The sequence below is a fragment of the Eschrichtius robustus genome, chromosome 17 (genome assembly GCF_028021215.1).
Source record: "Eschrichtius robustus isolate mEscRob2 chromosome 17, mEscRob2.pri, whole genome shotgun sequence".
Classification (NCBI taxonomy): domain Eukaryota; kingdom Metazoa; phylum Chordata; class Mammalia; order Artiodactyla; family Eschrichtiidae; genus Eschrichtius; species Eschrichtius robustus.
Window position 1 is genome coordinate 86,245,362 of NC_090840.1, and position 22,918 is coordinate 86,268,279.

Below are 22,918 nucleotides of genomic sequence, written 5' to 3' on the forward strand. Positions count from 1 at the left end.
AGATAATTATGCTGAGTGAAAAAAGCCAATCTCAAAACATTCCATTTAAATAACATTCTTGAGGTGACAAAATTATAGAGGTGAAGAACAGATTAGTGGTTGCCTGGGGTTAAGGATGGGCAGGAGAAGGCAGAGCAGGAGGGAGATCTTTGTGGTGATGAAACTATTCTCTATTTTGACTGTGATATTGGTTACACGAATCTACACAGGGGATAAAGAGGCATGGAACGACTTCCCTGGTGGTCCAGTGGTAAAGAATCCGCCTTACAATGCGGGGAACGTGGGTTTGACCCCTGGTCAGGGAACTAAGATCCCACATGCCGCAGGGCAGCTAAGCCCGTGCACCACAACTACTGAGCTCGCGCGCCTCAACTAGAGCCCGCGTGCTGCAAACTACAGAGCCCGTGCACCCTGGAGCCTGCGTGCCACAACTAGAGAAGAGAAAACCCACATGCCACAACTAGAGAGAAGCCAGCACACCACAATGAACAGCCCGTGTGCCACGATAAAAGGGCCCGCATGCCGCAACTAAGACCCAATGCAGCCAAAAATAAATAAAATAATTAAATAATAAATCTTAAAAAAAAAAAAAAAGAGGCACGGATCTACACACACAATTTCATTTTGACACTGTATTATAGCCTCATAAGAGTAACCACTGAAGAACCTGTAACAGGCAGCTTTGTAGAGACAGAAAATAGCCATGAGGTCACTGGGGGGGGGGGGGGGTTGGGAGGTTAGAGTTTCTGCTGCAGGGGGTGAAAATGTTTTGGAAATACACAGTGGGGATGGTGGCAGAATGTTGTGGGTGTGATTAATGCCACTAATTATACACTTAAAAATAATTAAATGGGGGAATTCCCTGTTGGTCCAGTGGTTAGGACTTGGCGATCTCACTGCCGAGGGCAAGGCTTCAATCCCTGGTTGGGGAACTAAGATCCCACAAGCTGCGCAGCGCAGCCAAAAAAATGGTCAATTTTGTTACATGTATTTTACAACCATTTACAACAGTTAATGTAACACACCAGAAACCACTGAATTTAAATGGATGATCTGTACTGTATGTGGATTAGATCTCAATATGTTACCAAACAGAACTTGGGTCTGCTCGCCTGACGCACAGCGAAGCCAATCTGCTGACACCGGGCTGTAGTGAAGGAGGGTACAGCGTTTATTGCAGGCGCCAATCAAGAAGAACTGGCAGCTCATATTCAAAAGACCTGAACTCCCCAGTGGCTTTCAGGGAATGGCTTTTAAAGACAGTGTGAGGGAGAGGGTCATGGGTTTCGTGATCAACTCGTGCACAGTTCTCTGGTTGGTTGACGGTGAGGTAACAGGGTACTAGGTATTTCGGAAATCTCAATTATCAGTTTTCTGGGGTCTAAGTGCTGGTGGTCAGCATGCAGTTAACTTTTTCCACCTGCTGGGGGCTTTAGTATCTGCAAAACCACTCAAGGATATCGTTCAGGATATTATCTATAGCCTTCAAGTAGAACTAAAGGTCCTTGACTTTGTTTTATGGATAAACTATTATTACTTTGTCTAGACTGCTCTCCCGTTTTTGCTACGTTTTCCCACTTCTCTTATTCAATTTGCTCTTTGGAACTCAGGGACGGCCTAGGAGGCTAAAGCTCTTCTACAAACAAGAGGTGGGGGACGTGGCGGTGGGAGGGGGTGTCTGTCCCCAGGAAGGCCCTGCAGGGTCCTGTTTGGTTTCAAATAAAGCTATTTTTAAAAACACACAGAAGGGACTTCCCTGGTGGCGCCGTGGTTAAGAATCCACCTGCCAATGCAGGGGACACGGCTTTGAGCCCTGGTCCCGGAAGATCCCACATGCCGTGTTGCAGCTAAGCCTGTGCACCACAACTACTGAGCCTGCGCTCTAGAGCCCACAAGCCACAACTACTGAGCCCACGTGCCACAACTACTGAAGCCCGCGTGCCTAGAGCCCATGCTCTGCAACAAGAGAAGCCACCACAATGAGAAACCCATGCACCACAACAAAGAGTAGCCCCCGCTCGCCACAACTAGAGAAAGCCCGCGCGCAGCAACGAAGACCCAATGCAGCCAAAAATAAATAAAAATAAAATTAAAAAAAGAAAAACCACAGAAGGGCTTCCCTGGTGGCACAGTGGTTAAGAATCTTTCTGCCAATACAAGGAACACAGGTTCCAGCCCTGGTCTGGGAAGATCCCACATGCCGCGGAGCCACTAAGCCCATGCGCCACAACTACTGAGCCTGAGCTCTAGAGCCCGCAAGCCACAACTACTGAGCCCACGTGCCACAACTACTGAAGCCTGTGTGCCTAGAGCCCGTGTTCCGCAACAAGAGAAGCCACCGCAATGAGAAGGCTGCACACCGCAACAAAGAGTAGCCCCTGCTCACCACAACTAGAGAAAGCCCACGCACAGCAACGAAGACCCAACACAGCCAAAAATAAATAAATAAATAAATTTTAAAAATAAATAAATAAATAAAAACACATGGGAGCCTCCTTAAAGGGGCTTCCACTGACCAAATTGAGGATCAAAATAATGACAGTAAAGTATTATATTTCTTTGAATAAACTAGGAATCCATGAGACTTCATTGACATAAATAGGTAAAGAGAAAGCTTTTTTCCCTACAATAAATGATAAAATTAGAAAATAGCCATTTGGTAACCATCACGGTAATAACTAATTCAGAGAAAAAAACAATACATGCAAAAACTAGGGAGTGAAAGGTGGATGAGGAATGGAGTGCTAACATAGCCTCAAAGTATCCCCCCATAAAATACTTATTAAATACAAAAAGAAAAAGAGTAACCTGACAGGGAAGAAGCTTGGGCCACTCGACCTTAATTAAGTGATCAAAATAAGCCTCTCCCGCGCTGAGACAAACTGACATTGTGCCACCTGATCAGACAGGATGAAAAGAACCCAGGATTTCCTCCAGAGCATTCATGCCAAAAATGCACAACCTGAATCTAATCAGGAGACAACCAGACAAATGCAAATCGAGGAACATGCTACACAATAGCTGGCTGGTGGTCTGTGTCAAGGGCATGAAGAGCTGTTCCCACCTGAAGGACACAAGAGGTGAGACAAAGGTCATTACTGGGGTGACCTGGGAATTTGACTGAGGTCTCTGGGTCAAGGCTATATGGGGGTTCTTTGTACAGTTCTTGTACTTTTAACTTTGAAATCACTTCCAAACACTTTGGATCTTTTAACTCACCGTGGGCATATTTAAGGCTCCCTAGCTGGTGATTACTGTAAACACTTCCTTGATTCAGTCAAATCACTGGCCTGCTCATCAGTCCTCTGCTCACGCCAGTGGGCCCTGAAGGTGCACGTTTTTGTCTCAGTCAAAAGTACCCACCAGAGGGCATCATTTCCCTAGGTTATCCACAATATTCTAATTCCATACCTTGAGGAATTTTCAGCTCTTACGGCCTGGCCGGGATCTGTGTGTCCCGAGCATGTGGTTGCCTTGGAGAGGTGGCACGTGCTTGGACTAATCCATCCTCTTCCTCAATTTCCATGGGACTTTCAGGAAAGTTTAGATTGGGATTGAGGCTCTGGGTCTCAGGCGGGGCAAATCCCGGCTCTTGGACCTTATGACCTCCTGACTTCAGGGGCATATTTTTCCCTGTAAGTGGCTCTTCTGGGCATCACTGCCCCTAGAGGCTTCGTCCTAGCCCTTAGTGTGAAACAAAAATAGTATCAATCTATTAAGGGGCTTATAACCTATGTAAAAGTAAAGTACATAACAAATAACCCATGAGTCAGGTAATAAGTGGGGGGAAACCCCTATATTAGAAAAGAAGAAAGGTCTCAAATCAATGACCTCAGCTTCTACCTTAAGAAACTAGAAAAAGAACAGCAAATTAAACTCAAAGTAAGCAGAAGAAAGGAAACAGTAAGGTCAAAGTAGAAATCAATAAACTTGAAAAAGAAAACAATAAAGAAATGAATCCAAAAGGTGGTTCTTTAAGAAGACCAATAAGGGCTTCCGTGGTGGCGCAGTGGTTAAGAATCCGCCTGCCAACGCAGGGGACACGGGTTCAAGCCCTGGTCCGGGAAGATCCCACATGCCGCGGAGCAACTAAGCCTGTGCGCCACAACTACTGAGCCTGTGTTCTAGAGCCCACGAGCCACAACTACTGAAGCCCACGCACCTAGAGCCCGTGCTCTGCAACAAGAGAAGCCACCGCAGTGAGAAGCCCGCGCACTGCAATGAAGAGTAGCCCCCGCTCGCCACAACTAGAGAAAGCCTGTGCGCAGCAACAAAGACCCAACTCAGCCAAAAATAAATAAATAAATTTATTTTTTTAAAAAAAAGATCAATAAAACTGACAAACCTCTGGCAAGACAAAAGGAGAACGCAAATTACCAATATCAGAGACGAGAGAGCTGACACCCCGACAGATTCTACATTTAGTAAAAGGATAATAAGGGAATATTATGAACAACTTTATAACAATTAACTCAACAATTTAGAAGAAATGGACTAATTCCTTAAAAGACACAAACTACCAAAAGTAGCCCAAGAAGAAAATGACAACCTGAATAGCCATGTTTCTATTACAGGAACTAAATTTGTAATTGAAAAACCTTCCCAGAAAGAAAATTTCAGGCCCAGATGTTCTTTTTTTAATTAACTAATTAATTAATTAATTTAGGCTGTGCAGGGTCTTAGAAGTAGTACTAGTTTTACAAACTCTTCCAGAAAATTCATAAGGAAAGAATACTTTCCCCAATCCTCTGAAGCCAATACTACCCAACTCCAGACAAAGACATCATGAGGAAAGAAAACTACAGACCAATATTCCTCATAGACTGAGATGCAAAAATTCTAAACAAAACTTTCACAAACCGGGACTCCCCTGGTGGCGCAGAAGTTAAGAATCCGTCTGCCAGTGCAGGGGACACGGGTTCGAGCCCTGGTCCGGGAAGATCCCACATGCTGCAGAGCAACTAAGCCCGTGCGCCACAACTACTGAGCCTGCGCTCTAGAGCCCGCGAGCCGCAACTACTGAGCCCGCGCGCCTAGAGCCCGTGCTCCGCAAAGAGAAGCCATCACAATGAGAAGCCCGCGCGCCTAGAGCCCGTGCTCCGCAAAGAGAAGCCATCACAATGAGAAGCCCGCGCACCGGGATGAAGAGTAGCCCCCGCTCGCCGCAACTAGAGAGAGCCCGCGCGCAGCAACAAAGACCCAACACAGCCAAAAATTAAAAAAAAAAAAAAAAAATTCGCAAACTGAATACAACCATATATAAAAACGAAAATATATCACAATCAAACGGAGATTATGCCAGGAATACACTAGAAAGTCAATCACTGTAATTGATCCTGCTTTTCCTCCCGCGAAGACGGATGTCTGCCAATCACGAAGGAAGAGGGAATGTAATCGGTCCGCTATCAGCGGCTGGCAGGACCCCCAAGGGACGGTGCCATGCCGGGGCCCAAAGCTTGTCCCTGCACGACCCCCACCACCGCGCAGAGCCCGAGGTCCCCAGCTTCCGGGCGGCACCCAATCCCACAATCCCCCGGGCCTTGGCGTGGCCCCGCCTCCGCGCGCCGGTCCCGCCCCTTGCGCAGAGTCGGTAGCCTCGGATTGGTCGCCGTGGCTTCCGGTACCCTGGTGGGCGGGGCCGCTGCCCACCTGTAGGCGCACCGCATAGCTGGGCTTGCGTAGCGGAGCACGCCGAGCGGCATGCGGGAGGACGAAGGGGACGTGGGCGGGTCAGCCGGTGGCCTCGTCTCCGTAGGGTCGCCGATGCTGGAAGCCGGCCCGAAGGCGGAGGCGGCGAAGCTGCTGCCCTTCCTGGCGCTCGGGGCGCGGGCTGACCTGCAGGCGGCGGCGGCGCAGCATGTGCTGGCGCTGACCGGCTCGGGGCCCGGCCGCACAATGCTGGCCGGCCAGGCGGCACTGCTGCGGGCTCTGGTCGAGCTGGCGGTGGCCCCTGCTCCCGCCCCGGCCCGAGACGCCGCTCGCGCGCTAGTCAATCTGTCCGCCGACCCCGGCCTGCACGAGCCGCTGCTGGCGGCCGAGCCTGGACTACCTGCCCGCCTGCTGGGCTGCGCGTTGGACCCACAGTGGCCCTGGGCCGAGGAGGCGGCCGCCGTGCTGGCTAACCTCAGCCGCGAGCCGGTGCCATGTACTGCGCTGATGGCGGCGCTGGCGGCCGCTGAGCCCGGGGAGTCGGGCCTGGAGCGGCTGGTGCGCGCGCTGTGCACTCCCGGCTACAACGCCCGCGCGCCCCTGCACTACTTGGGGCCAATGCTCTCCAACCTCAGCCAGCGTCCTGCGACGCGCGCTTTCCTGCTGGACCCCGACAGGTGAAGCCCAGCGCGCTCGCGGGGAGGGGGTGGAAGTGAGCAGGGACGGCACTGAGTGGTCTTTCCCTCCAGGTGCGTGGTCCAGCGGCTGCTGCCCCTTACCCAATACCCGGACTCCTCGGTGCGGAGGGGCGGGGTGGTGGGGACACTGCGAAACTGCTGCTTCGAGCACCGTGAGTGGTGGTGGAGAAGTTGTCGTGTCGGGGAATGGGAGGAATAGACTGGACCCTGGGACCCCTCTGGACTGGCCTCCATTCCTGTTTCTCCCCAGGACACCATGAGTGGTTGCTTGGGCCTGAGGTGGACATTCTCCCCTTCTTGCTACTGCCCCTGGCTGGGCCTGAGGACTTCTCCGAGGAGGAGATGGAGCGTGAGTGGCTTGGGTCGAGCCTCAGGGTTGGTCTGGCAGGAGGGGAGGCCAGTGGGGGGAGAGGCAGAAGGAGGTGTCCAGATCAGGGCCCCTTCTGAAACCTTCTAGCAGGGAGTTGCTGAGCACAGATGGGCCTTACAATGGCAGGGTCTTGCCTAGCAGTCCAGGGACCAGCATAGGGACCCAGTGAATTCACCCCTAGGGCTGCCCGTTGACCTGCAATACCTGCCACAAGACAAGCAGCGAGATCCTGATGCCGACATCCGCAAGATGCTCATTGAGGCCATCATGCTGGTGAGCAGGAGTACTGCTACATTAACGTCACCCCCCCCCCCACACACACACACACTTATATATTAGCACACAGATGTCTGGATAATCTCTGCCCTCTCCCAGCTGACGGCCACGGCACCTGGTCGGAAGCAGGTGAGGGACCAGGGAGCCTACTTGATCCTGCGCGAGCTGCACAACTGGGAGCCAGAGCCCGATGTGCGCGTGACTTGTGAGAAACTCATCCAGGTGGGTGCAGGGTTGGGGGAGTGGTGGATGTCCACAGCGTGCCAGCCAGCTGCTCACCTGCTTCCCCTGCCTCTGCCCTGCTGGCAGGTTCTTATTGGGGATGAGCCAGAGCATGGCATGGAAAACCTGCTGGAGGTGAAAGTACCTGAGGATGTTGAGCGACAGCTGCAGCAGCAGGACCGCCAGGAGCAGGAACAGTGCGAGCGGGTGCAGCAGGCGCTGGAGCTGGCCCCAGAGACACAGGCAGAGGTAGCCGCACCCACCTGAGGTGCCTGCCACCAGCTCCGGGCCCACCTTTGCTCGCCATCTGTCCAGGCCTCCCCGACCAGGTCTGCCTGCAGCCGCCGGCAGGCCTCTGGGTCCCCTTGCTCTGAGGGTGTGCCCTGCTGAGAAGCAGAATTGTTCTTAAGCGCCAGGTCTTTGCGGAGGGTTGAGGGCACCTCCCTGTGCCCTGTTGGCTCCAGCAAGAATGCTGGTTGCTCAGAGGAGGACTGTTCAGCCAGAGCTGGCCCAACCCTATGACTTGCTCAGGTATCTCCAAGGGGATGGCCAGCAGGGCTGGACAGAAAAACACTGCAAGCCCGAGGGGCTAGCTGGAGCTTCCCAGTCCCAAGGATGCTACAGGGGTCTGGGCATAGGGGGGCACCCAGGTGCTTGCAGTGCCCCTTGGTACCAGTCCCACCCCAGGCCCCTCCATCCTGGGGCCCTGCCTGAGACCCAGCCTCAAAGGGCTCACCTGTTGAGATTTTCACCAGCCACACCCTGTCCTCGGAGCACTTGCTGGGTGTCGCCTCCCCTTCATGCTCCCCACCTGTCCACCTGTGCCCAAACCTACCCTCGGTTCTTTGCATGCTTCTCAAGTCCCGTTTCCCAGTCCTGGAATGACCTGATGCCCTCGCTCTCCCCGACTAGCTAGGCCCTCTCCTTGGTCGGCTTGCCTGAGCCTCAGCTCCCCAGAACCTCTCGCCTACCAAGCTGAGAGCCTCCCTGATGTGCCTGCAGCCTTGCCCTTGGCTCAAGTCTTTCCCCTGACCACCCTCCAAAGCTGGAGGCAGCTCCACTGGCGCGCCCATCAAGGCTGGCTTCTTCACGGGTGCCGGGTGTCTCTCCCTCCTCTGCGGTCCCCTCTCTATTCCCCCGCTCCCCCCAAACAAATTAAAGCTCTGGCCTGGAGGTATGTGGACTGTTTTCCAGATGCCCCAAGGCCCGCGGCCCTCTTCCTGCATTGAGAAGTCCACACCGTTGGCTCCACAGAATAAACGCTCTATTTGACCTTGCCCCCACCCTCCCGCCCGCCCTCAGTTAACCAAGTAGTGCCCAGGCACGCTCCGGATGGCAGACACGGAGCATAGCGACAGCGGACGCCTGGAGGGGCCCACCGCGCGACTGGCCGTCTCCGTGCTCCAGAGTCCCAGCGCGGCAGAATCGCACCTCGTCTCGGGGGAGACTCCCTGGGCTCGGGCGCCGGACCACAGGCGCTCTCAAGGGGGGGGGGGGGTGCCCTGTTGCTGGGGTCGCCGCAGGTGCAGGTGCGGCCTTGGGGGATCTGAGTCCGCGCTGGGCTGCACGTTGTCTGGGGACGTTGGGAGCTGGGACTCCTCAGGCTTCTCTGCAACCGACTGCAGTGGGAGGGTCACGTGGGGCGCTGAGGAGCCGCCCACCTGCCCACACTGGTGGGCATGCAGCACCTGGAGTGAGGCCGCCGAGCACTGTGCGGGAAGAGCGCATGCGCGGCGGGCAGCATCCAGTGGCGCGCGGCCACCTGCTGCAGGCGCAGGCGCGCTCGCGGGCGCAGCTGGAGCAGGCCTCGGATCAGGTCCTGGCACTCCGCGGGTGAGGGCTCAAGGATGCGGCCTACAGATGCCACTGCCCCCCCCCGCCCCTCTCGCACCCCAGCCCGCGGCCATCACGGCCAACAATGCCGGCAGCTCGGAGGGGTCGTCCCATTCTGTCTTCCCAAACGGCCGGAGGGTGTCCGTGTTTCACACGTGGGGAGACAGGCAGAGAGAGGTGAGGCGGCCTGCCCTGGGCTAGTGCAGGGTTCAAGCTTAGCGGGGCCGCCAACCCATGTCCCCCTCTCCGGACCCAGCTCTCTCTTGCCGCCCACCTGGGTGCGGGCTGGGACGGGGGAGGGACGCAGGGTGGAGGCGCTCACCTGGGGACAGGCCTGGCCGTAAGGTGGGGCCCCGGCGCATCAGGTGCAGCATGCGGTGGGGCTGATGCTCCTTGAAGGGCAGCTTCCTGGTCACCGTGGCGTAGAGGATGACACCTCTGGGGGCATGGGCTTCTCAGGGCGTGCCCCCTCCCCACCCCGCCCCTCCCTAGGGGTCCTGGAGCCCGTGAGGTGGCGCTCACAGGCTCCACGGGGCAGCCTGCCCCCCGCTGTACTTCTTGCTCGTGAGGACCTCCAGGGCTGTGTAGGCCACAGAGCCGCAGAAGGTGCTCAGCAGCGAGTTCTATAGCCCCGACCGATTGGCAGAGCCGAAGTCTGCAGGGCGCATACAGGGAGGGCGGGGTGGCGGGTGAGGGGCAGGGTGTAAGAGAGTGGGCTCCTGCGGGATGGCTGTGTGGTGGACATGGGGCGTGTGGGGTGACTGCAAGTGTGGCTCTGGGCGAGGGTGGGGTGTAGGCCTCCTAGGGGGATTGAAGGACAAGGCAGACTGGGGTCAGAAGTCTGGAGCAAGCCAGTGTAGACGCTGGGTGCCTGGCTGGGGCAAGAGTGGGGTATGTGTGACCCGCAGAAGTTGACGACCTCGGTCAGAGTTGGCGCAGGCTGGGGGCAGGGTTAGGGGCTGGGCCGCAGGCTCGCCGCTCAGCTTTAGGAAGCCTCGGTCATCTAGCAGGATGTTCTCACACTTTAGGTCCCTGCGTGGGGAAGCGGAGGTGAGGCTGGGCCTGAGCTCAGGCGGGTCTCTCCATGCGGTGGGCGGGTGGGCTGGGCGGCGCCCTCAACTGCCATGCCTGAGTTGTGGCAGTGCGCCACGGCACTGACCAGCTGCCAGAACAGCCTGCGGGCCTCCTCCTGCTCCAGCCCCGGGCAGCGGCAGTGGTCGGACACGGCATTGATGTGCTCCAGCAGGTCACCACGGGCCGCCAGCTCCAGCACCAAGTAGGCGCGCCAGCTGTTCTGGTAGGTCTCGTAGAGCTGCACCTACTGGATCCCGCCTGCCTGCCATCAGCCCGAGGAGGGGCCGTCAGGCACACTGGATTGGGGTCTCAGGATGGGGCTGGGCTCGAGCGTAAGGGTCCCAGGAGGGGAAGGGGGCAGGCCTGGGCGGGGCAGGAGGGGGCCAGGATGTCTTGGGGTCTCTGCCCACCACGTTCAGGTGCTTGTAGGTAGCATTGAGTGACGAGATCTCACGGGGCAGGAACTTGCAGGAGAACTCCACAGAGGCCTCAGCGGTGGAGACCATCTTGATAGCCACCTGCGGGGATGGCGGGTGGCCACCGTGCGAAGCCCACAGCCCCTCGGGGGCGGGATGTGGCAGAACAGGCCCTGTGGCCTTTGTGCACGTTGCTGAACTTGGCCGAGGCAAAGCGCGGTGAGCAGCGTCCTCGGGGGGCAGCTCTGGTCTTCCTGCCCACTCCTGTCCCAGGCACTTACGTGTTCAAGGGGTCCAGGAACTGGGAGCGATCAGCCTGCCCGAGCCTTGGCCTTCAGGGAGGATGCAGGACCAGGAGGGAGCCAGAGCACCTGGGAAGTGCCTGAGTGGGGTCAGGACAGGGGCCTCAGGGCTGGGCTGGAGGGTGAACCACGGATCCCCCACCCCATGGGGAGGAGGCGGCCTGCCTCACCGTGGTGTGGCGCTTGCCCCGCAAGTCAGAGGCCAGCTTGGAGTTGTGCTGTATGCGCTCCTGCGTGGCATAGGCCAGGTAGACTTTGGAGAAGGCCCCAGAGCCGATCTTCTTGGAGGAAGGCAGGTAGCCGTTGTCCCTGCATTCGCAGACCTGCTCCGTGAAGGCTCTCTGGTCCATGAAGGTCTGGTCTGGCCTTCTGGAGGTCAGGGCACTGCGGAAGGGGTTGGGGCCATCCAGCTCACCGCAGGGCCTTGGGGATGGGGGACAGGAGGCACGGCTGAGGCCTGACATGTGTTAGCGGGATAGGGGTGATGGGGCTGCAGGAGGCCAGCTGGGACCTGCGCCCCCTCAAGGCTGCAGCCAAGTTTCTGAAGTCTTGCTGAGACTGGGGCAGAGACAGGGGAGGGACCAGGGCTGAGAGCCCGGGGTGGGAGGCTTACACAGCTGCACAACCATGGACTGGCATGGGGGAAGGCAGGCTCTGGGATAGCAGGGGCAGATTCTAGAATGGAAGGTTCTAGAGCTGTACCTGCATTGTGCCCTCGAAGGGGGTGTCCTATCCCCCAGGACTTGCTTGCCCTAAGAACATCTTGCTGGAACCAGCCCTGCCCTGCGTGAGGCCCATTCTCTGGGGTGAGAACCAGAGGCCTTTTTTTGGCGGTGCTGTGAGGCTTGCAAGATCTTATTTCCCTGACCAGGGATTGAACCCAGGCCTTTGGCAGTGAAAGTGCCAAGTCACATCCACTGGCCTGGGGACTTCTCTGGTGGCACAGCGGTTAAGAATCCGCCTGCCAATGCAGGAGACCCCGGTTCAATCCCTGGTCCAGGAAGATCCCACATGCCATGTAGCAGCTAAGCCCGTGCGCCATAACTACCGAGCCTGTGTTCTAGAGCCCATGAGCCACAACTACTGAAGCCCACGCGCCTAGAGTCTGTTCCACAATTAGAGAAGCTACCGCAACGAGAAGCCGACGCACTGCAACGAAGAGTAGTCCCTGCTCGCCGCACCTAGAGAAAGCTCACGCACAACAGTGAAGACCCAACGCAGCCAAAAAACAAAAACAAACAAACAAACAAAACACTGGCCAGCCAGAGAATTCCCAAAGCCACCCAACCTTCCTCTGCTGAGGCCTGGAAGCTTCTGCTCAGGCCAAGACCTGCTGCAGAGGCCTTTCCCCCAGAGCTCTCTACACACTTGATGACACGTTCCCAAGCAAGCAAGTGACCCTCGCCCCCGCCTGGGTCCACCTCAAACCCCCAGCTCCAGGAGAGATGAGCCAACACGCTCCCTCCCTTCTCCTGGCCCCTGGCGTCTTCTGTGAGTGCTTTTACCGTGGGGAGTAGCAGCCAGTGTTTCCTGAGTGCCTGCTGTGAGCCAGGTGCTGTCCTAAGCTGCAACTACCAGCTCCCAGAGTCCTGCTCCTGTGCACAGACCACGCCCAACGTGCCTGTCCTGCGGTAGGCAGTTCACAGCCAGGATTTCAAATCTGAGCGCCACCAAGCGATGCCCCCTTTCCAGACGACACAGCTGAGGCCCAAGCCGTCGTCTCTCTTCTGTGAGCTGGACGGCACAGTGGCTGGGGGGCTGCCGTCCTGGCAGTGTCTGTGGACTGGACTTGTCCCCGCTGGGATCCAGTCCATGGGGTGCTCCCGCTGCAGGAAGAGCCTTAGAATGCTTGGAATTGAACTGCTGCGACACATTTTGTCGTCCCTGTCGGACTGTGAGCTGCTTGAGAACAAGGCTGGTGGTTGACATTCCCTGGCTCACCCACAAGCCTTGCCTAGCAAACTGCCTGGAGCATAGAAAATATGGACAAACTAAGTGGTTTGCTACTGACCTGGGGGTTCGGAAAAGAGAAGCTGCCCCAGGTCTTTCAAGGGGAGGGTAACGTTGTATTTGTCTTTCTCTTTCTGACTGAACTTCGTGGAGCACGAGAATCTCTAGGTCCATCCATGTCCCTGCAAATGGCGTTACTTCACTCTTTTTTATGGTTGAGTAGTATTCCACTGTATATATGTGCCACATCTTCTTTATCCATTCGTCTGTCAAGGGACACTTAGGATGCTTCCACGTCTTGGCTGTTGTAAGTAGTGCTGCTGTTAACACTGGGGTGCGTGTACCTTTTCAGCTTATAGTTTACTCCAGGTATATGCCCAAGAGTGGGATTGCTGGCTCGTATGGCAACTCTATTTTGGGTTTTTTGAGGAACCCCCGTACTGTTTGCCGTAGTGGCTGCACCACTTCACGTTCACACCAACGGTGTAGGAGGGTTCCCTTTTCTCCACACCCTCTCCAGCATTTGTTATTTGTAGACTTTTTAATGATGGCCGTTCTGACTGCTGTCAGGTGGTACCTTACTATAGTTTTGATTTGCATTTCTCTAATAATTAGCAATGTTGAGTATCTTTTCATGTGCCTATTGGCCATCTGTATGTCTTCTTTGGAGAAACGTCTTCTGTGCATTTTTTTAAAAATAAATTTATTTATTTTATTTATTTCACTTTTGACTGAGTTGGGTCTTCATTGCTGCACGCAGGCTTTCTCTAGTTGTGGTGAGCCGCGGCTACTCTTCGTTGCAGTGCATGGGCTTCTCATTGCAGTGGCTTCTCTTATTGCAGAGCATGGGCTCTAGGCATGCTGGCTTCAGGAGTTGTGGCACGTGGGCTCAGTAGTTGTGGCTTGCGGACTCTAGAGCGCAGGCTCAGTAGTTGCGGCGCACGGGCTTAGTTGCTCCGCAGCATGTGGGATCTTCCCGGACCAGGGCTCGAACCCATGTCCCCTGCATTGGCAGGCGGATTCTTAACCACTGTGCCACCAGGGATGTCCCTTCTGTGCATTTTTCGATTGTTTTTTTTTTTTTGTTTAATTGAGCTCTATGAGCTGTTTGTATGTTTTGGAAATAAAGCCCTTGTTGGTCGCATCATTTGCAAATATTTTCTCCCATTCCATAGGTTGTCTTTTTGTTTTGTTTATGGTTTCCTTTGCTGTGCTAAAGCTTTTAAGTTTGATTAGGTCCCATTTATTTATTTTTGCTTTTACTTTTATTGCCTTGGAAGACTGACCTAAGAAAACATTGGTACGATTTATGTCAGAGAATGTTTTGCCTATGTTCTCTTCTAGGAGTTTTATTTATTTTTAAATTTTATTTTATTTTTTAATAAATTTATTTATTTATTTATTTAAATTTATTTATTTATTTTTGGCTGCGCTGGGTCTTTGTTGCTGGGCCTGGGCTTTTCTCTAGTTGTGGGGAGCGAGGGCTACTCTTGGTTGTGGTGCGCAGGCTTCTCACTGTGGTGGCTTCTCTTTGTTGCGGAGCACGGGCTCTAGGCGCCTGGCTTCAGTAGTTGCAGCTCGCGGGCTCAGTAGTTGTGACTTGCAGGCTCTGGAGCGCAGGCTCAGTAGTTGTGGTGCACGGGCTTAGTTGCTCCGCGGCATGTGGGATCTTCCCGGATCAGGGCTCAAACCCGGAACCCGTGTCTCCTGCATTGGCAGGTGGGTTCTTAACCACTGGGCCACCGGGGAAGTCCCTAGGAGCTTCCTTGATGCCTGCTCATCTTGATTCCCACGGTCTGTTGGCATACTGGACTGTGCGCCTCCAGTTTGCGTGTGTGTACCTGTTTGCGGAGGGCTCCTCGGCCCTGGGGTCTCTGCGGTGTTGGTTGGGTTTTCAGTGTGTGTTCATGTGTGAGAGATATACGGCATGACAGTGCCGGTGTGTGTCCAGGTCAGGCCCACCTGGCGTGTGTACCTGGACAGGTATGTGCTTGTGAGAGGACCGGCTTTGGGCGCACTGACGCGCCGAGCCGGCGTCGCCGATGCCTCTCCCGGTATGTGGGGCGGTGTCTGTGTGCCGGGATCATCGCGGTGTAAATGTCGTACGAGGACACAGCAGAGTGGGAAGGGAGCTGGCTCCCGCGCCTGCGCAGTGGCCGGCGGCACGCCCTGAGGCCGACAGGGCGGCCCTACTGGCGCCCAACAGTCAGGTGTGGCGGTCACGGGGCGGCCGGGGGCGGGGCCGAGCGGGAGGCGGAGTTTGCGCACTCTGACTCTCTGGGGTTCGGGGGGCCGGGTGGAGAGGGCGAGAGGGACGCACCTCCGACCAGTGAGCGCAGAGGTCGCTTGGGGGCGGGGCCGGGCTGCCGCGCGCCAGGCCACGGTTGGCGGGGGGCTCGCCGCGTGGCCCCGCCCACTCTGGTCAGCGGCAGGCGGGAGGGCGGCGCCCGGGCTGCGGCTGCCGCGGCTCCTCAGGTAAACGGGGTCGGGGCCGGGGATCGGGGCTGGCGGCGGTCACTCGGCGAGGCGCCCCTCGGGGAAGCCTGGGCTGCGCACTCTCGGGCCGCCCCCTGGGCCAGGCCGCCGCGGGAAACCGAGTCAGGGGGAGCCTCTCCAAGGTCACCGGGCGAGCGCGGAAAGGGTCCCGGGCGTCGCGGGGCCGAGACCACCCCCTTACCCGGGCTCAGGTGCGCCCAGCCCCGCGCGGAGCCGGATTTGCCGCGTCACAACCCGGAAGAGCGCCCTGGGAGCCGAGCCGCTCACATTCTTCCTCGCAACGGCATGGGGAGCCCGGCCCCCGTGCCCGTCCCCTCCCAGGGTGGGACTCGGGGTACCTGGTCTCTGTGCCCGTCTCCTCCCTGGGGGGCGCTCGGTCCCCAGTCCTAGCGCCTGTCGCTCCGGAGGCGTGTGGTCCACGTCCTTGCTTCCCCGGGGGGGAAAACGGGGTCCTCTCTGTGGGAAGCTAAGCCTAAACCCGAAGAGTCCCAACGCGCAGGGGCCGTTGTATTCGTTCCATTTTCTCTTTGACTGTCGAGCAGGGAGGTACTTTGTCCACAGTCCTGAGGATTACTGGCCATGTAAGGTAGGCGTGAAGCTGGAGGGCTGCAGGAAGTCCCGCTGGCAATCCGGGTGAGAGCTAGGTGGTGCTAGGCCAGGGCTGGCTCCCAGTCCCTGGGCTCTTAGGCCCAGTTTGGGGTTCTGGTTTTCCTGGAGCGCCAGCACAGCTAGGGCCTGAGGTTCCCCTTTGCCGGCCCAGCTGGGGTGGGGGCGGGGCTGACTGGTAAGCTCAAGGGTAGTGAGGCACAAAGGGGTGTGGGGGGCAGAGGGGGCGGGTGTGGGGATGTAAGCGGGGGCGGCTGCCTCGTGGGGGGGCAGGTGGGGTTGGGGTGGAGGCTGGCTTGAGGAGACCACTCTGGAAAGGGATGGTGGTAGAGGTGGGGAAGAAGGTGGTCAGTGAGTCACCGAAGGGTGTGGGGAGGGAGATGGAGGAACAGGAGGGGGTGATGCTGACCTCTGACCCACGTAGCTGAGTGCATGATGACACAGGAAAAGAGGCAGGTGAGGTGGGGGTCAGGGAGAAGTCGGGGTGACGTGACGATGGTGTTAGAGCTGTTGAGTGTGCGTGGCGATGGTGGTCCAGATGGAGATGGCCAGCAGGCGCTGGGCCCCAGGAGACCCAAGTGGGAATCATCAGTGTGGGACACTTGAGTGGTGGCATGATTGTGACGTGGTTGCCCCTATGGTCCTGGCAGCCAAAGGGCCTGGGGATGCTGTTGTCAGCAGGGTCAAGTGAGCACGCGTCGCGCGTCTCTCTTTGGTGTCAGAATAGCATCACCTGGAGCTGAGCTGTCTTGGTTACCTTGAAACCGACGTCCACGCTGCGGTGGATTGTTTGGACCTGCGTCTTGCTGTTTCTCACTCCTCCAAGGCTGTTTGCTGCCTGCTGAGGGCCCTCAGTGGATCAGAGGTGGAACCCGTGGGTGCTTGCCTGCTCCCTCGCCTTCACAGCTGTCGCCTGTGCCTGGAAGCAGGTGTCTGTGCTTAGTTCAGACCCAGGGTCCCCCCCAGGCCCAGGTGAACAGCCGGGTCGCTGCTAGTCTGTGATCAGCAGCCCCAGACCTCGTGAGCCCCTTCATGGAGCCGAGTTACTTGATCTTCTTGAGGTAGGGCCTCCAGGAAAGCTCCTGCTCAGTGCTCAAGGAATGTTGGCTACTGGGCGTCATGAGAAATGGGCTTTCTCCACTGAGCTGGAGGGCCGCCCAGTTTCGGGGGTGACACTGCCGGGCATGGCTTGTGCTGCGAAACAGTGTTCTCAAGGGACTGTTTCCTGGGTCATCTGCCCGGGTTCTTGTCGGTGACTGTGGAAGTTGAGTTCCTTCTCTAGCTCCTGTGCTAAGAGGGGAAGACCCTGGGCCTTGTGCGTGGGTGGGGGTGGGGGTGTTCCCGTGACCCCCCAGGGCCTCCTGATTTCCCAGTCTCCCCTCGCACACCTATCCTCCAGACCAGCTCCTGGCTGCCTCTGGGCTGGGCTGTGTGTGGCCTCCTTGGCCTCCCACACCCACTTCTGAACCCCCTCCGGCTCAGCACCTCTGTTAGCGTGTGCCAGTTCATGTGGCAGCCATAATACAAGTGGGCATCTTTCAGGCCAGGGGCTCTGTGGGTGGGGGCAGCACCTGGTGGGCATTACTAAATGCCATTGAACGAATGCTGAGTACAGGTGAGCGAGGAGGAGGGGTGGGAGGGGGAGGAGGGAGCTGCTTCTGCACTCACCCACAGCGTGTCCAGCATGGGAAGGAGGGCCCTCTTGGCCCTGCTCCGTGCCCTGTGCTGGGAGCATCTGGGCAGGTGTGGAGGGCAGTGCGGGAGCCAGTCCTGGCGGAGTCCCGCCCCATTGCTGACCAGCTGCTGGCAGCACGTCCCTCGCAGACCTGCTTGGCCGCAGATGAAAGGAGATCCTGTGGGACGCAGGGAGCCTCCCAGACCCTTCCCTGTCTCTGCACCCCCTTCCCCTGCAGCGTGTTCACCTTGATTTGCCATCAGCTCTGTGCTCACGGATCTGTCTGCTGCACAGACCTCCTGGCCTGGGGCAGGGGCAGCAGGTGGAAACTTACAAAACCGGTCAAGCCCGGCTCATCCACCAGCCAGGTAGTTTATACTTACTTGGCTACCACCTTTTTCCAGTGCTTGTTTTTTAAAAAGTCTAACCAGATCCCTGATTGACATATGTGTGTTTTCTAACACTCTGTACTCACGGGAGGGCTTCTGTAGACGGATGTCGAGAGGTGGATGATCCCGTCATGCAGTGCGACCATTTGGGCTTGTGGGGGACACTCCACGGGCTCTGCTGGTTGTACGCACCTGTGTGGTGGCCACAGCACTGACAACGTCTGGTGCTGGCGGAGCGCAGCTGTGTGCAGGCCTCACTCCCAGACGCTCACTCGTGACGCGGGGAGAGCCCAGTGCTGGACTGGCCGTCTGCCCGCCGCCCGCCTTCTTGTTTGTCTTGTTGATGCGGATGAGCTCCTTTGCATGTTAATATTAGACAGATTAGCCTCTTGTCATACCTGTTATGAATGGTTTGACTTGTTTTGTCTTGTATTTACTTTATGCTCCACTGAGGATGGGGTGAGTTGTGAGCGTGTAGGGTTGTGGGCATAGGTGTATGGATATGGATATGGTCTTCAATTTATGTATGTTTTTGACTTTCAGAAATTAAAAAATTTTATATAGTCAACTGAACAACATTCATCAAGGTGTGTGGGTTTTTGTGTCTGGCTTAGAAAGTCCTTTCCTACTCCAAGACTATAAAATGTGTACTTGTATTTTCTACTTAGGACTTAACATGTCATTTTTACATGTAACACTTGTATCCATCTAGCATTTATTTTGGGGTAAGGAAAGATGTAGGGAAGACTAATTTTTTTCCCTAAGTGCCCAACTAGCTGTTCCAACACTATTGGCTAATCTGTCTTCATTATTTAAAATTCTCCCTTTCTTTTTCTTCCTTATTGGTGTTTATTTCTGGACTTTCTATACAGTTCTGTTGATTTGTGCACCTCTTCTTAGAACAATAGCATAGTTTTAATTACGGTAGCCTTTTAATACGTTTTAACATAACATAGGACAAATCCTTTTCACATACTTTTCAAAATTTAGTTGGCTACTCTTGTATGTTGATTCTTCCATATGAACTTTGGAACCATTTTATCAAGCACCCTCCAGTAGCCTGAATCACATATTTGTAGATGAAGGAAAATTGACAGTTTTATAATATTGAGTCTTATGGGAGGATTTTGGGTCTTTTCCTTCAATGAACAGCTTTTGTTTGTTTTTTGAAATTGCGTGCATACTAAGGATATAAACCACAACTCTTCTCCCCGCTCACAGTGTGCTGGAGCAGACTGGCACACCCAACTGTCACTGTTTGGAACTGATGCCACAGTCCCCGTAGGAGCCAGGGCTGCAGGAACACTGGGTCACCCGCTGGAGGGGTGCGCTAAGGGACTGGCCCTTGAGGAATGAGTGGGTTTCCCGGGGTGGAGGGGGCAGGGTGGGGCAGGGTGCTTGTAGGGACCAGCAGAAGCAGAGGCGCGAGAGCCGAAGCCCTGGCCCACGGCGTTCAGGTGCTGGACACCTGCAGCGTGAGGGGCGAGAGAGAAGCAGAGAGGGGCTTGGGTCTAGGTTGCGACAGCCCTCGTTGAAGGTGTTGGTTTGATTCTGTGGGCAACAGTGAAGATCAGTGAGAAGCGGTGTGACGTGATGTGACCTGCGTTTGACAAAGGCCAGCACTCAGCGTGGAGGAAGTGGCCAAAGGCAGGGTTAGGTGAGGCGGCCACCAGGGATCAGCTCTCAGAGAAGGAGCAGGGCACCTGCTGCCTGATGTGCAGGGTGGGGGTGGAGTGAGGAGGTTGGGTGGGGGGGGGGGGGCCGCTGACGTTGATCATGGCATGTCTGTCACTGAGTGGCGGCCTTAGAGGTGTTCGCCCGTTCAGTTGCCACTCCCTTAGCAGCATATTCAAAGAGCAGTGCTTGGACAATTTCAGTTTATCAAGTTTTTCTTTTATAGATTTTGCTTTTGGTGTCAGTCATGGAGATTTTCTTCTGTTTCTTTCCAGAAGTTTTATAGTTTTAAGTTTCACATTTAGGTCTGTGAGTCATTTGGAGTTTTTGTGTGTGGTGTGAGGTATAGATTGGAGTTTACTTATTGTATGTGGGTGTCCAGTTGTTCAGTACTGTTTGTTGAAAGACTATCTCTTCTCCACTCAGTTGCCTTTGTACCTTTGTCCCTTTGTTGAAAACTGGACATATAAGTCCTGAAGTCAGGTAGTGTAAGTTCTCCAATTTTGTTTTGGTTTGGTTTTTTTCAGAGTTGTCTTGGCTATTCTAGGTCCTTTGCATTTCCGTATGAATTTAGAATCAGTCTGTCAATTTCTACAAAAAACATTCTGGGATTTTGATTGGGAATGCCTTCAATCCGTAGATCCATTTGCAAAAAATTGATATCCTTGTACTGTATTTCTCTCCATTTATTTAAGTTTTCTTTAATATCTCTCAGCAGGTCCATCTTTTGTCAAATTTATCCCTAAATGTTTCATATAATTTTTGCTCAGTGGCAAATGGTGTGGCTTTTTCAATTTTTGTTTATTGTTAGTATATGGAAATACAGTTGCTTTTTTTTTGTTAATTTTTTAAAAATTTATTTATTTTTGGCTGTGTTGGGTCCTCGTTGCTGCGCGTGGGCTTTCTCTAGTTGAGACGAGCAGGGGCTACTCTTCATTACGGTGCGCAGGCTCCTCACTGCGGTGGCTTTTCTTGTTGCGGAGCACGGGCTCTAGGTGCATGGGCTTCAGTAGTTGTGGCACGTGGGCTCGGTAGTTGTGGCACGTGGGCTCGGTAGTTGTGGCTCACGGGCTCAGTAGTTGTGGCTTGTGGACTCTAGAATGCAGGCTCAGTAGTTGAGGTGCACAGGCTTAGTTACTCTGTGACATGTGGGATCTTCCCGGACCAAGGATCGAAGCCGTGTCCCCTGCATTGGCAGGGGGATTCTTAACCACTGCGCCACCAAGGAAGCCCCATACGGTTGCTTTCTTAATGTTAATTTTATATCCTGTGATCTTGCTAGCTGACTTATTGATCTGGTTCCACTTGTAGATTCTGTAGGATTTTCTGCATAGACGGCCACATCATCTGTGAATAAAAACAGTTTTACTTCTTTTTCAATTTGGATGCCTTATATTATTTTTTTCCTTGCCTTGTTGCATAGGCTAAAGCCTCCAGTATGATAGTGAATAGAATGGGTGAGAGCAGACATCCTTGCCTTGTCCCCCATCTTACGGGGATCGCATTTAGTCTTTTACCATTAAGGATGTTCTTATAGGTTTCCCTTAGGTGCTCTTTGTCAGGTTGTGGAAATTCCCTTCTACTCCTGTTTGTTGATAATTTTTATTATAAGTGGATGTTGGATTGTGGCAGATGCTTTTTCTGCATTTATTGAGATGATTATATGGTTTTTATTTTTTGGTCTGTTAATGTGACTTACACTGGCTGCACTTAAAAATACTCAACCAACCTTGCATTCATAGGATAAACCCAATTTAGTCATGATGTATTATCCTTTTTACATGTTGGATATGATTTGATAAAATATTGTCAAGAAATTTTGTGTCTATGAGGGATATTGGTCTATAGTTTTCATTATTTGTAGTATCTGTGTCTGGTTTTGTTATCAGAGTTATGCTGGCCTCAGAGAATCAGTTGGTAAGTGTTTTTATTTACTTATTTAGTTAGTTAGTTTTGGCTGCATTGAGTCTTCGTTGCTGGGCGTGGGCTTTTCTCTAGTTGCGGAGAGCGGGGGCTACTCTTTGTCGCGGTGCACGGGCTTCTCATTGCAGTGGCTTCTCTTGTTGCAGAGCACGAGCCCTAGGTGCGTGGGCTCAGTAGTTGTGGCTCGTGGGCTCTAGAGCGCAGGCTCAGTAGTTGTGGCGCACGGGCTTAGTTGCTCCGTGGCATGTGGAATCTTCCCGGACCAGGGCTCGAACCCGTGTGCCCTGCATTGGCAGGTGGATTCTTAACCACTGCGCCACCAGGGAAGTCCTGGTAAGAGCTTTTTATTTTCAGTTTTCCTGGAAGAATTTGTGTATAGTTGGTATTGTTTCTTCCTTAAATGTTTGACAGAATTCCCCAGGGGAGTCATCTAGGCCTAGAGTTTTCTCTGTGGGAAGGCTTTTAACTACAAGTTCAATTTCTTTATTAGATATAGGGCTATTTAGGTTATCTGTTTTTTCTTGAGTGAGCTTTGATAGTCTGTCTTTCAAGGAACTTGTCTATTTCTCTTATTTTTTAAATTTTTATAATTTTTTATTGAGGTATAATTGACTTGTCTATTTCTTTTAAGTTGTCCAATTTACTGGCAAAAAGTTATTCAGAATATATTCTTACTATCCTCTTAATATCTATAGAATCTGTAGTGATGTCACTGTTCTCATTCTTAAGATTGGTAATTTGTGTTTTCTCTCTTTTTCCTGATCAGTCAGGCTGGAGGTTATCAAATTTATTGATCTTCTCAAATAACTAGCCTTTGGTACTTTGATTTTTTTTCTATTCTCTGTTTTTATTTCTTTGATTTATATACTGATACTTACTATTTCCTTTTGCTTCTTTTGAGTGTCTAGTTTCTTAAGGTGGAATTTTTTTTTTAATAAATTTATTTATTTATTTATTTGGCTGTGTTGTGTCTTCGTTGCTGCACGTGGGTTTTCTCTAGTTGCGGCGAGCAGGGGCTACTCTTCGTTGCTGCACACAGGCTTCTCATTGCAGTGGCTTCTCTTGTTGTGGAGCACAGGGTCTAGGCACAGGGGCTTCAGTAGTTGCAGCACACGGGCTTAGTAGTTGTGACTCGCTGGCTCTAGAGCGCAGGCTCAGTAGTTGTGGCGCACAGGCTTAGTTGCTCCATGGCATGTGGGATCTTCCCGGACCAGGGCTCGAACTCGTGTCCCCTGCATTGGCAGGCAGATTCTCAACCACTTCGCCACCAGGGGAGGTGGAATTTGATGTTGTTGACCTTAAAACTAAAACAGCCAGTTATTTCACCAGCAAAATATGTTTATTTGGGAATAACAGAGAATTGCA

General features: G+C 54.0%; 3 protein-coding genes across 9 annotated transcripts in view; 2 read left to right on the forward strand and 1 right to left on the reverse strand.

Annotated features, from left to right (window-relative positions):
- Positions 1–5,639: 5,639 nt before the first annotated feature.
- HGH1 (HGH1 homolog) lies at positions 5,640–8,388 on the forward strand. 2 transcript variants are annotated; one of them, XM_068526187.1, is made up of 7 exons: positions 5,640–6,326; positions 6,399–6,499; positions 6,598–6,696; positions 6,899–6,990; positions 7,093–7,215; positions 7,303–7,464; positions 8,128–8,388. In XM_068526187.1, the coding sequence occupies exons 1-7, from the start codon at positions 5,701–5,703 to the stop codon at positions 8,155–8,157; spliced, it is 1,233 nt and encodes a 410-aa protein (XP_068382288.1). In that variant the 5' UTR covers positions 5,640–5,700; the 3' UTR covers positions 8,158–8,388. The 2 variants fall into 2 exon arrangements, with proteins under 2 accessions (XP_068382288.1, XP_068382287.1); XM_068526186.1 differs by having other exon boundaries at positions 8,132–8,388.
- A 308-nt stretch (positions 8,389–8,696) lies between these two features.
- Positions 8,697–12,714, reverse strand: LOC137751081 (testis-specific serine/threonine-protein kinase 5-like). The gene is given in 9 exon segments (XM_068525502.1): positions 8,697–8,834; positions 8,885–9,069; positions 9,371–9,486; positions 9,571–9,703; positions 10,025–10,089; positions 10,173–10,366; positions 10,533–10,640; positions 11,011–11,263; positions 12,512–12,714. Coding segments are annotated over 9 exon segments (1,395 nt in total).
- Positions 12,715–15,096: 2,382 nt separating this feature from the next.
- The window catches only part of MROH1 (maestro heat like repeat family member 1), a 67,960-nt gene continuing 60,138 nt past the window's right edge, over positions 15,097–22,918 (forward strand). For all 6 annotated transcript variants that reach the window (XR_011070814.1, XM_068526092.1, XM_068526093.1 and 3 more), the window contains exon 1: positions 15,097–15,265. The gene's annotated coding sequence lies outside the window, so the exon portion shown is untranslated. The remainder of the gene's footprint in view (positions 15,266–22,918) is intronic.

Bases quoted from the DNA above. Each gene is read 5' to 3' on its own strand.
- HGH1 (XM_068526186.1), top strand. From the start codon at position 5,701: ATGCGGGAGGACGAAGGGGACGTGGGCGGGTCAGCCGGTGGCCTCGTC. The intron at 7,216-7,302 runs GTGGGTGCAGGG...CCCTGCTGGCAG, and splicing joins CTTGTGAGAAACTCATCCAG to GTTCTTATTGGGGATGAGCC. The intron at 7,465-8,131 runs GTAGCCGCACCC...CCGACTAGCTAG, and splicing joins CCCCAGAGACACAGGCAGAG to GCCCTCTCCTTGGTCGGCTT.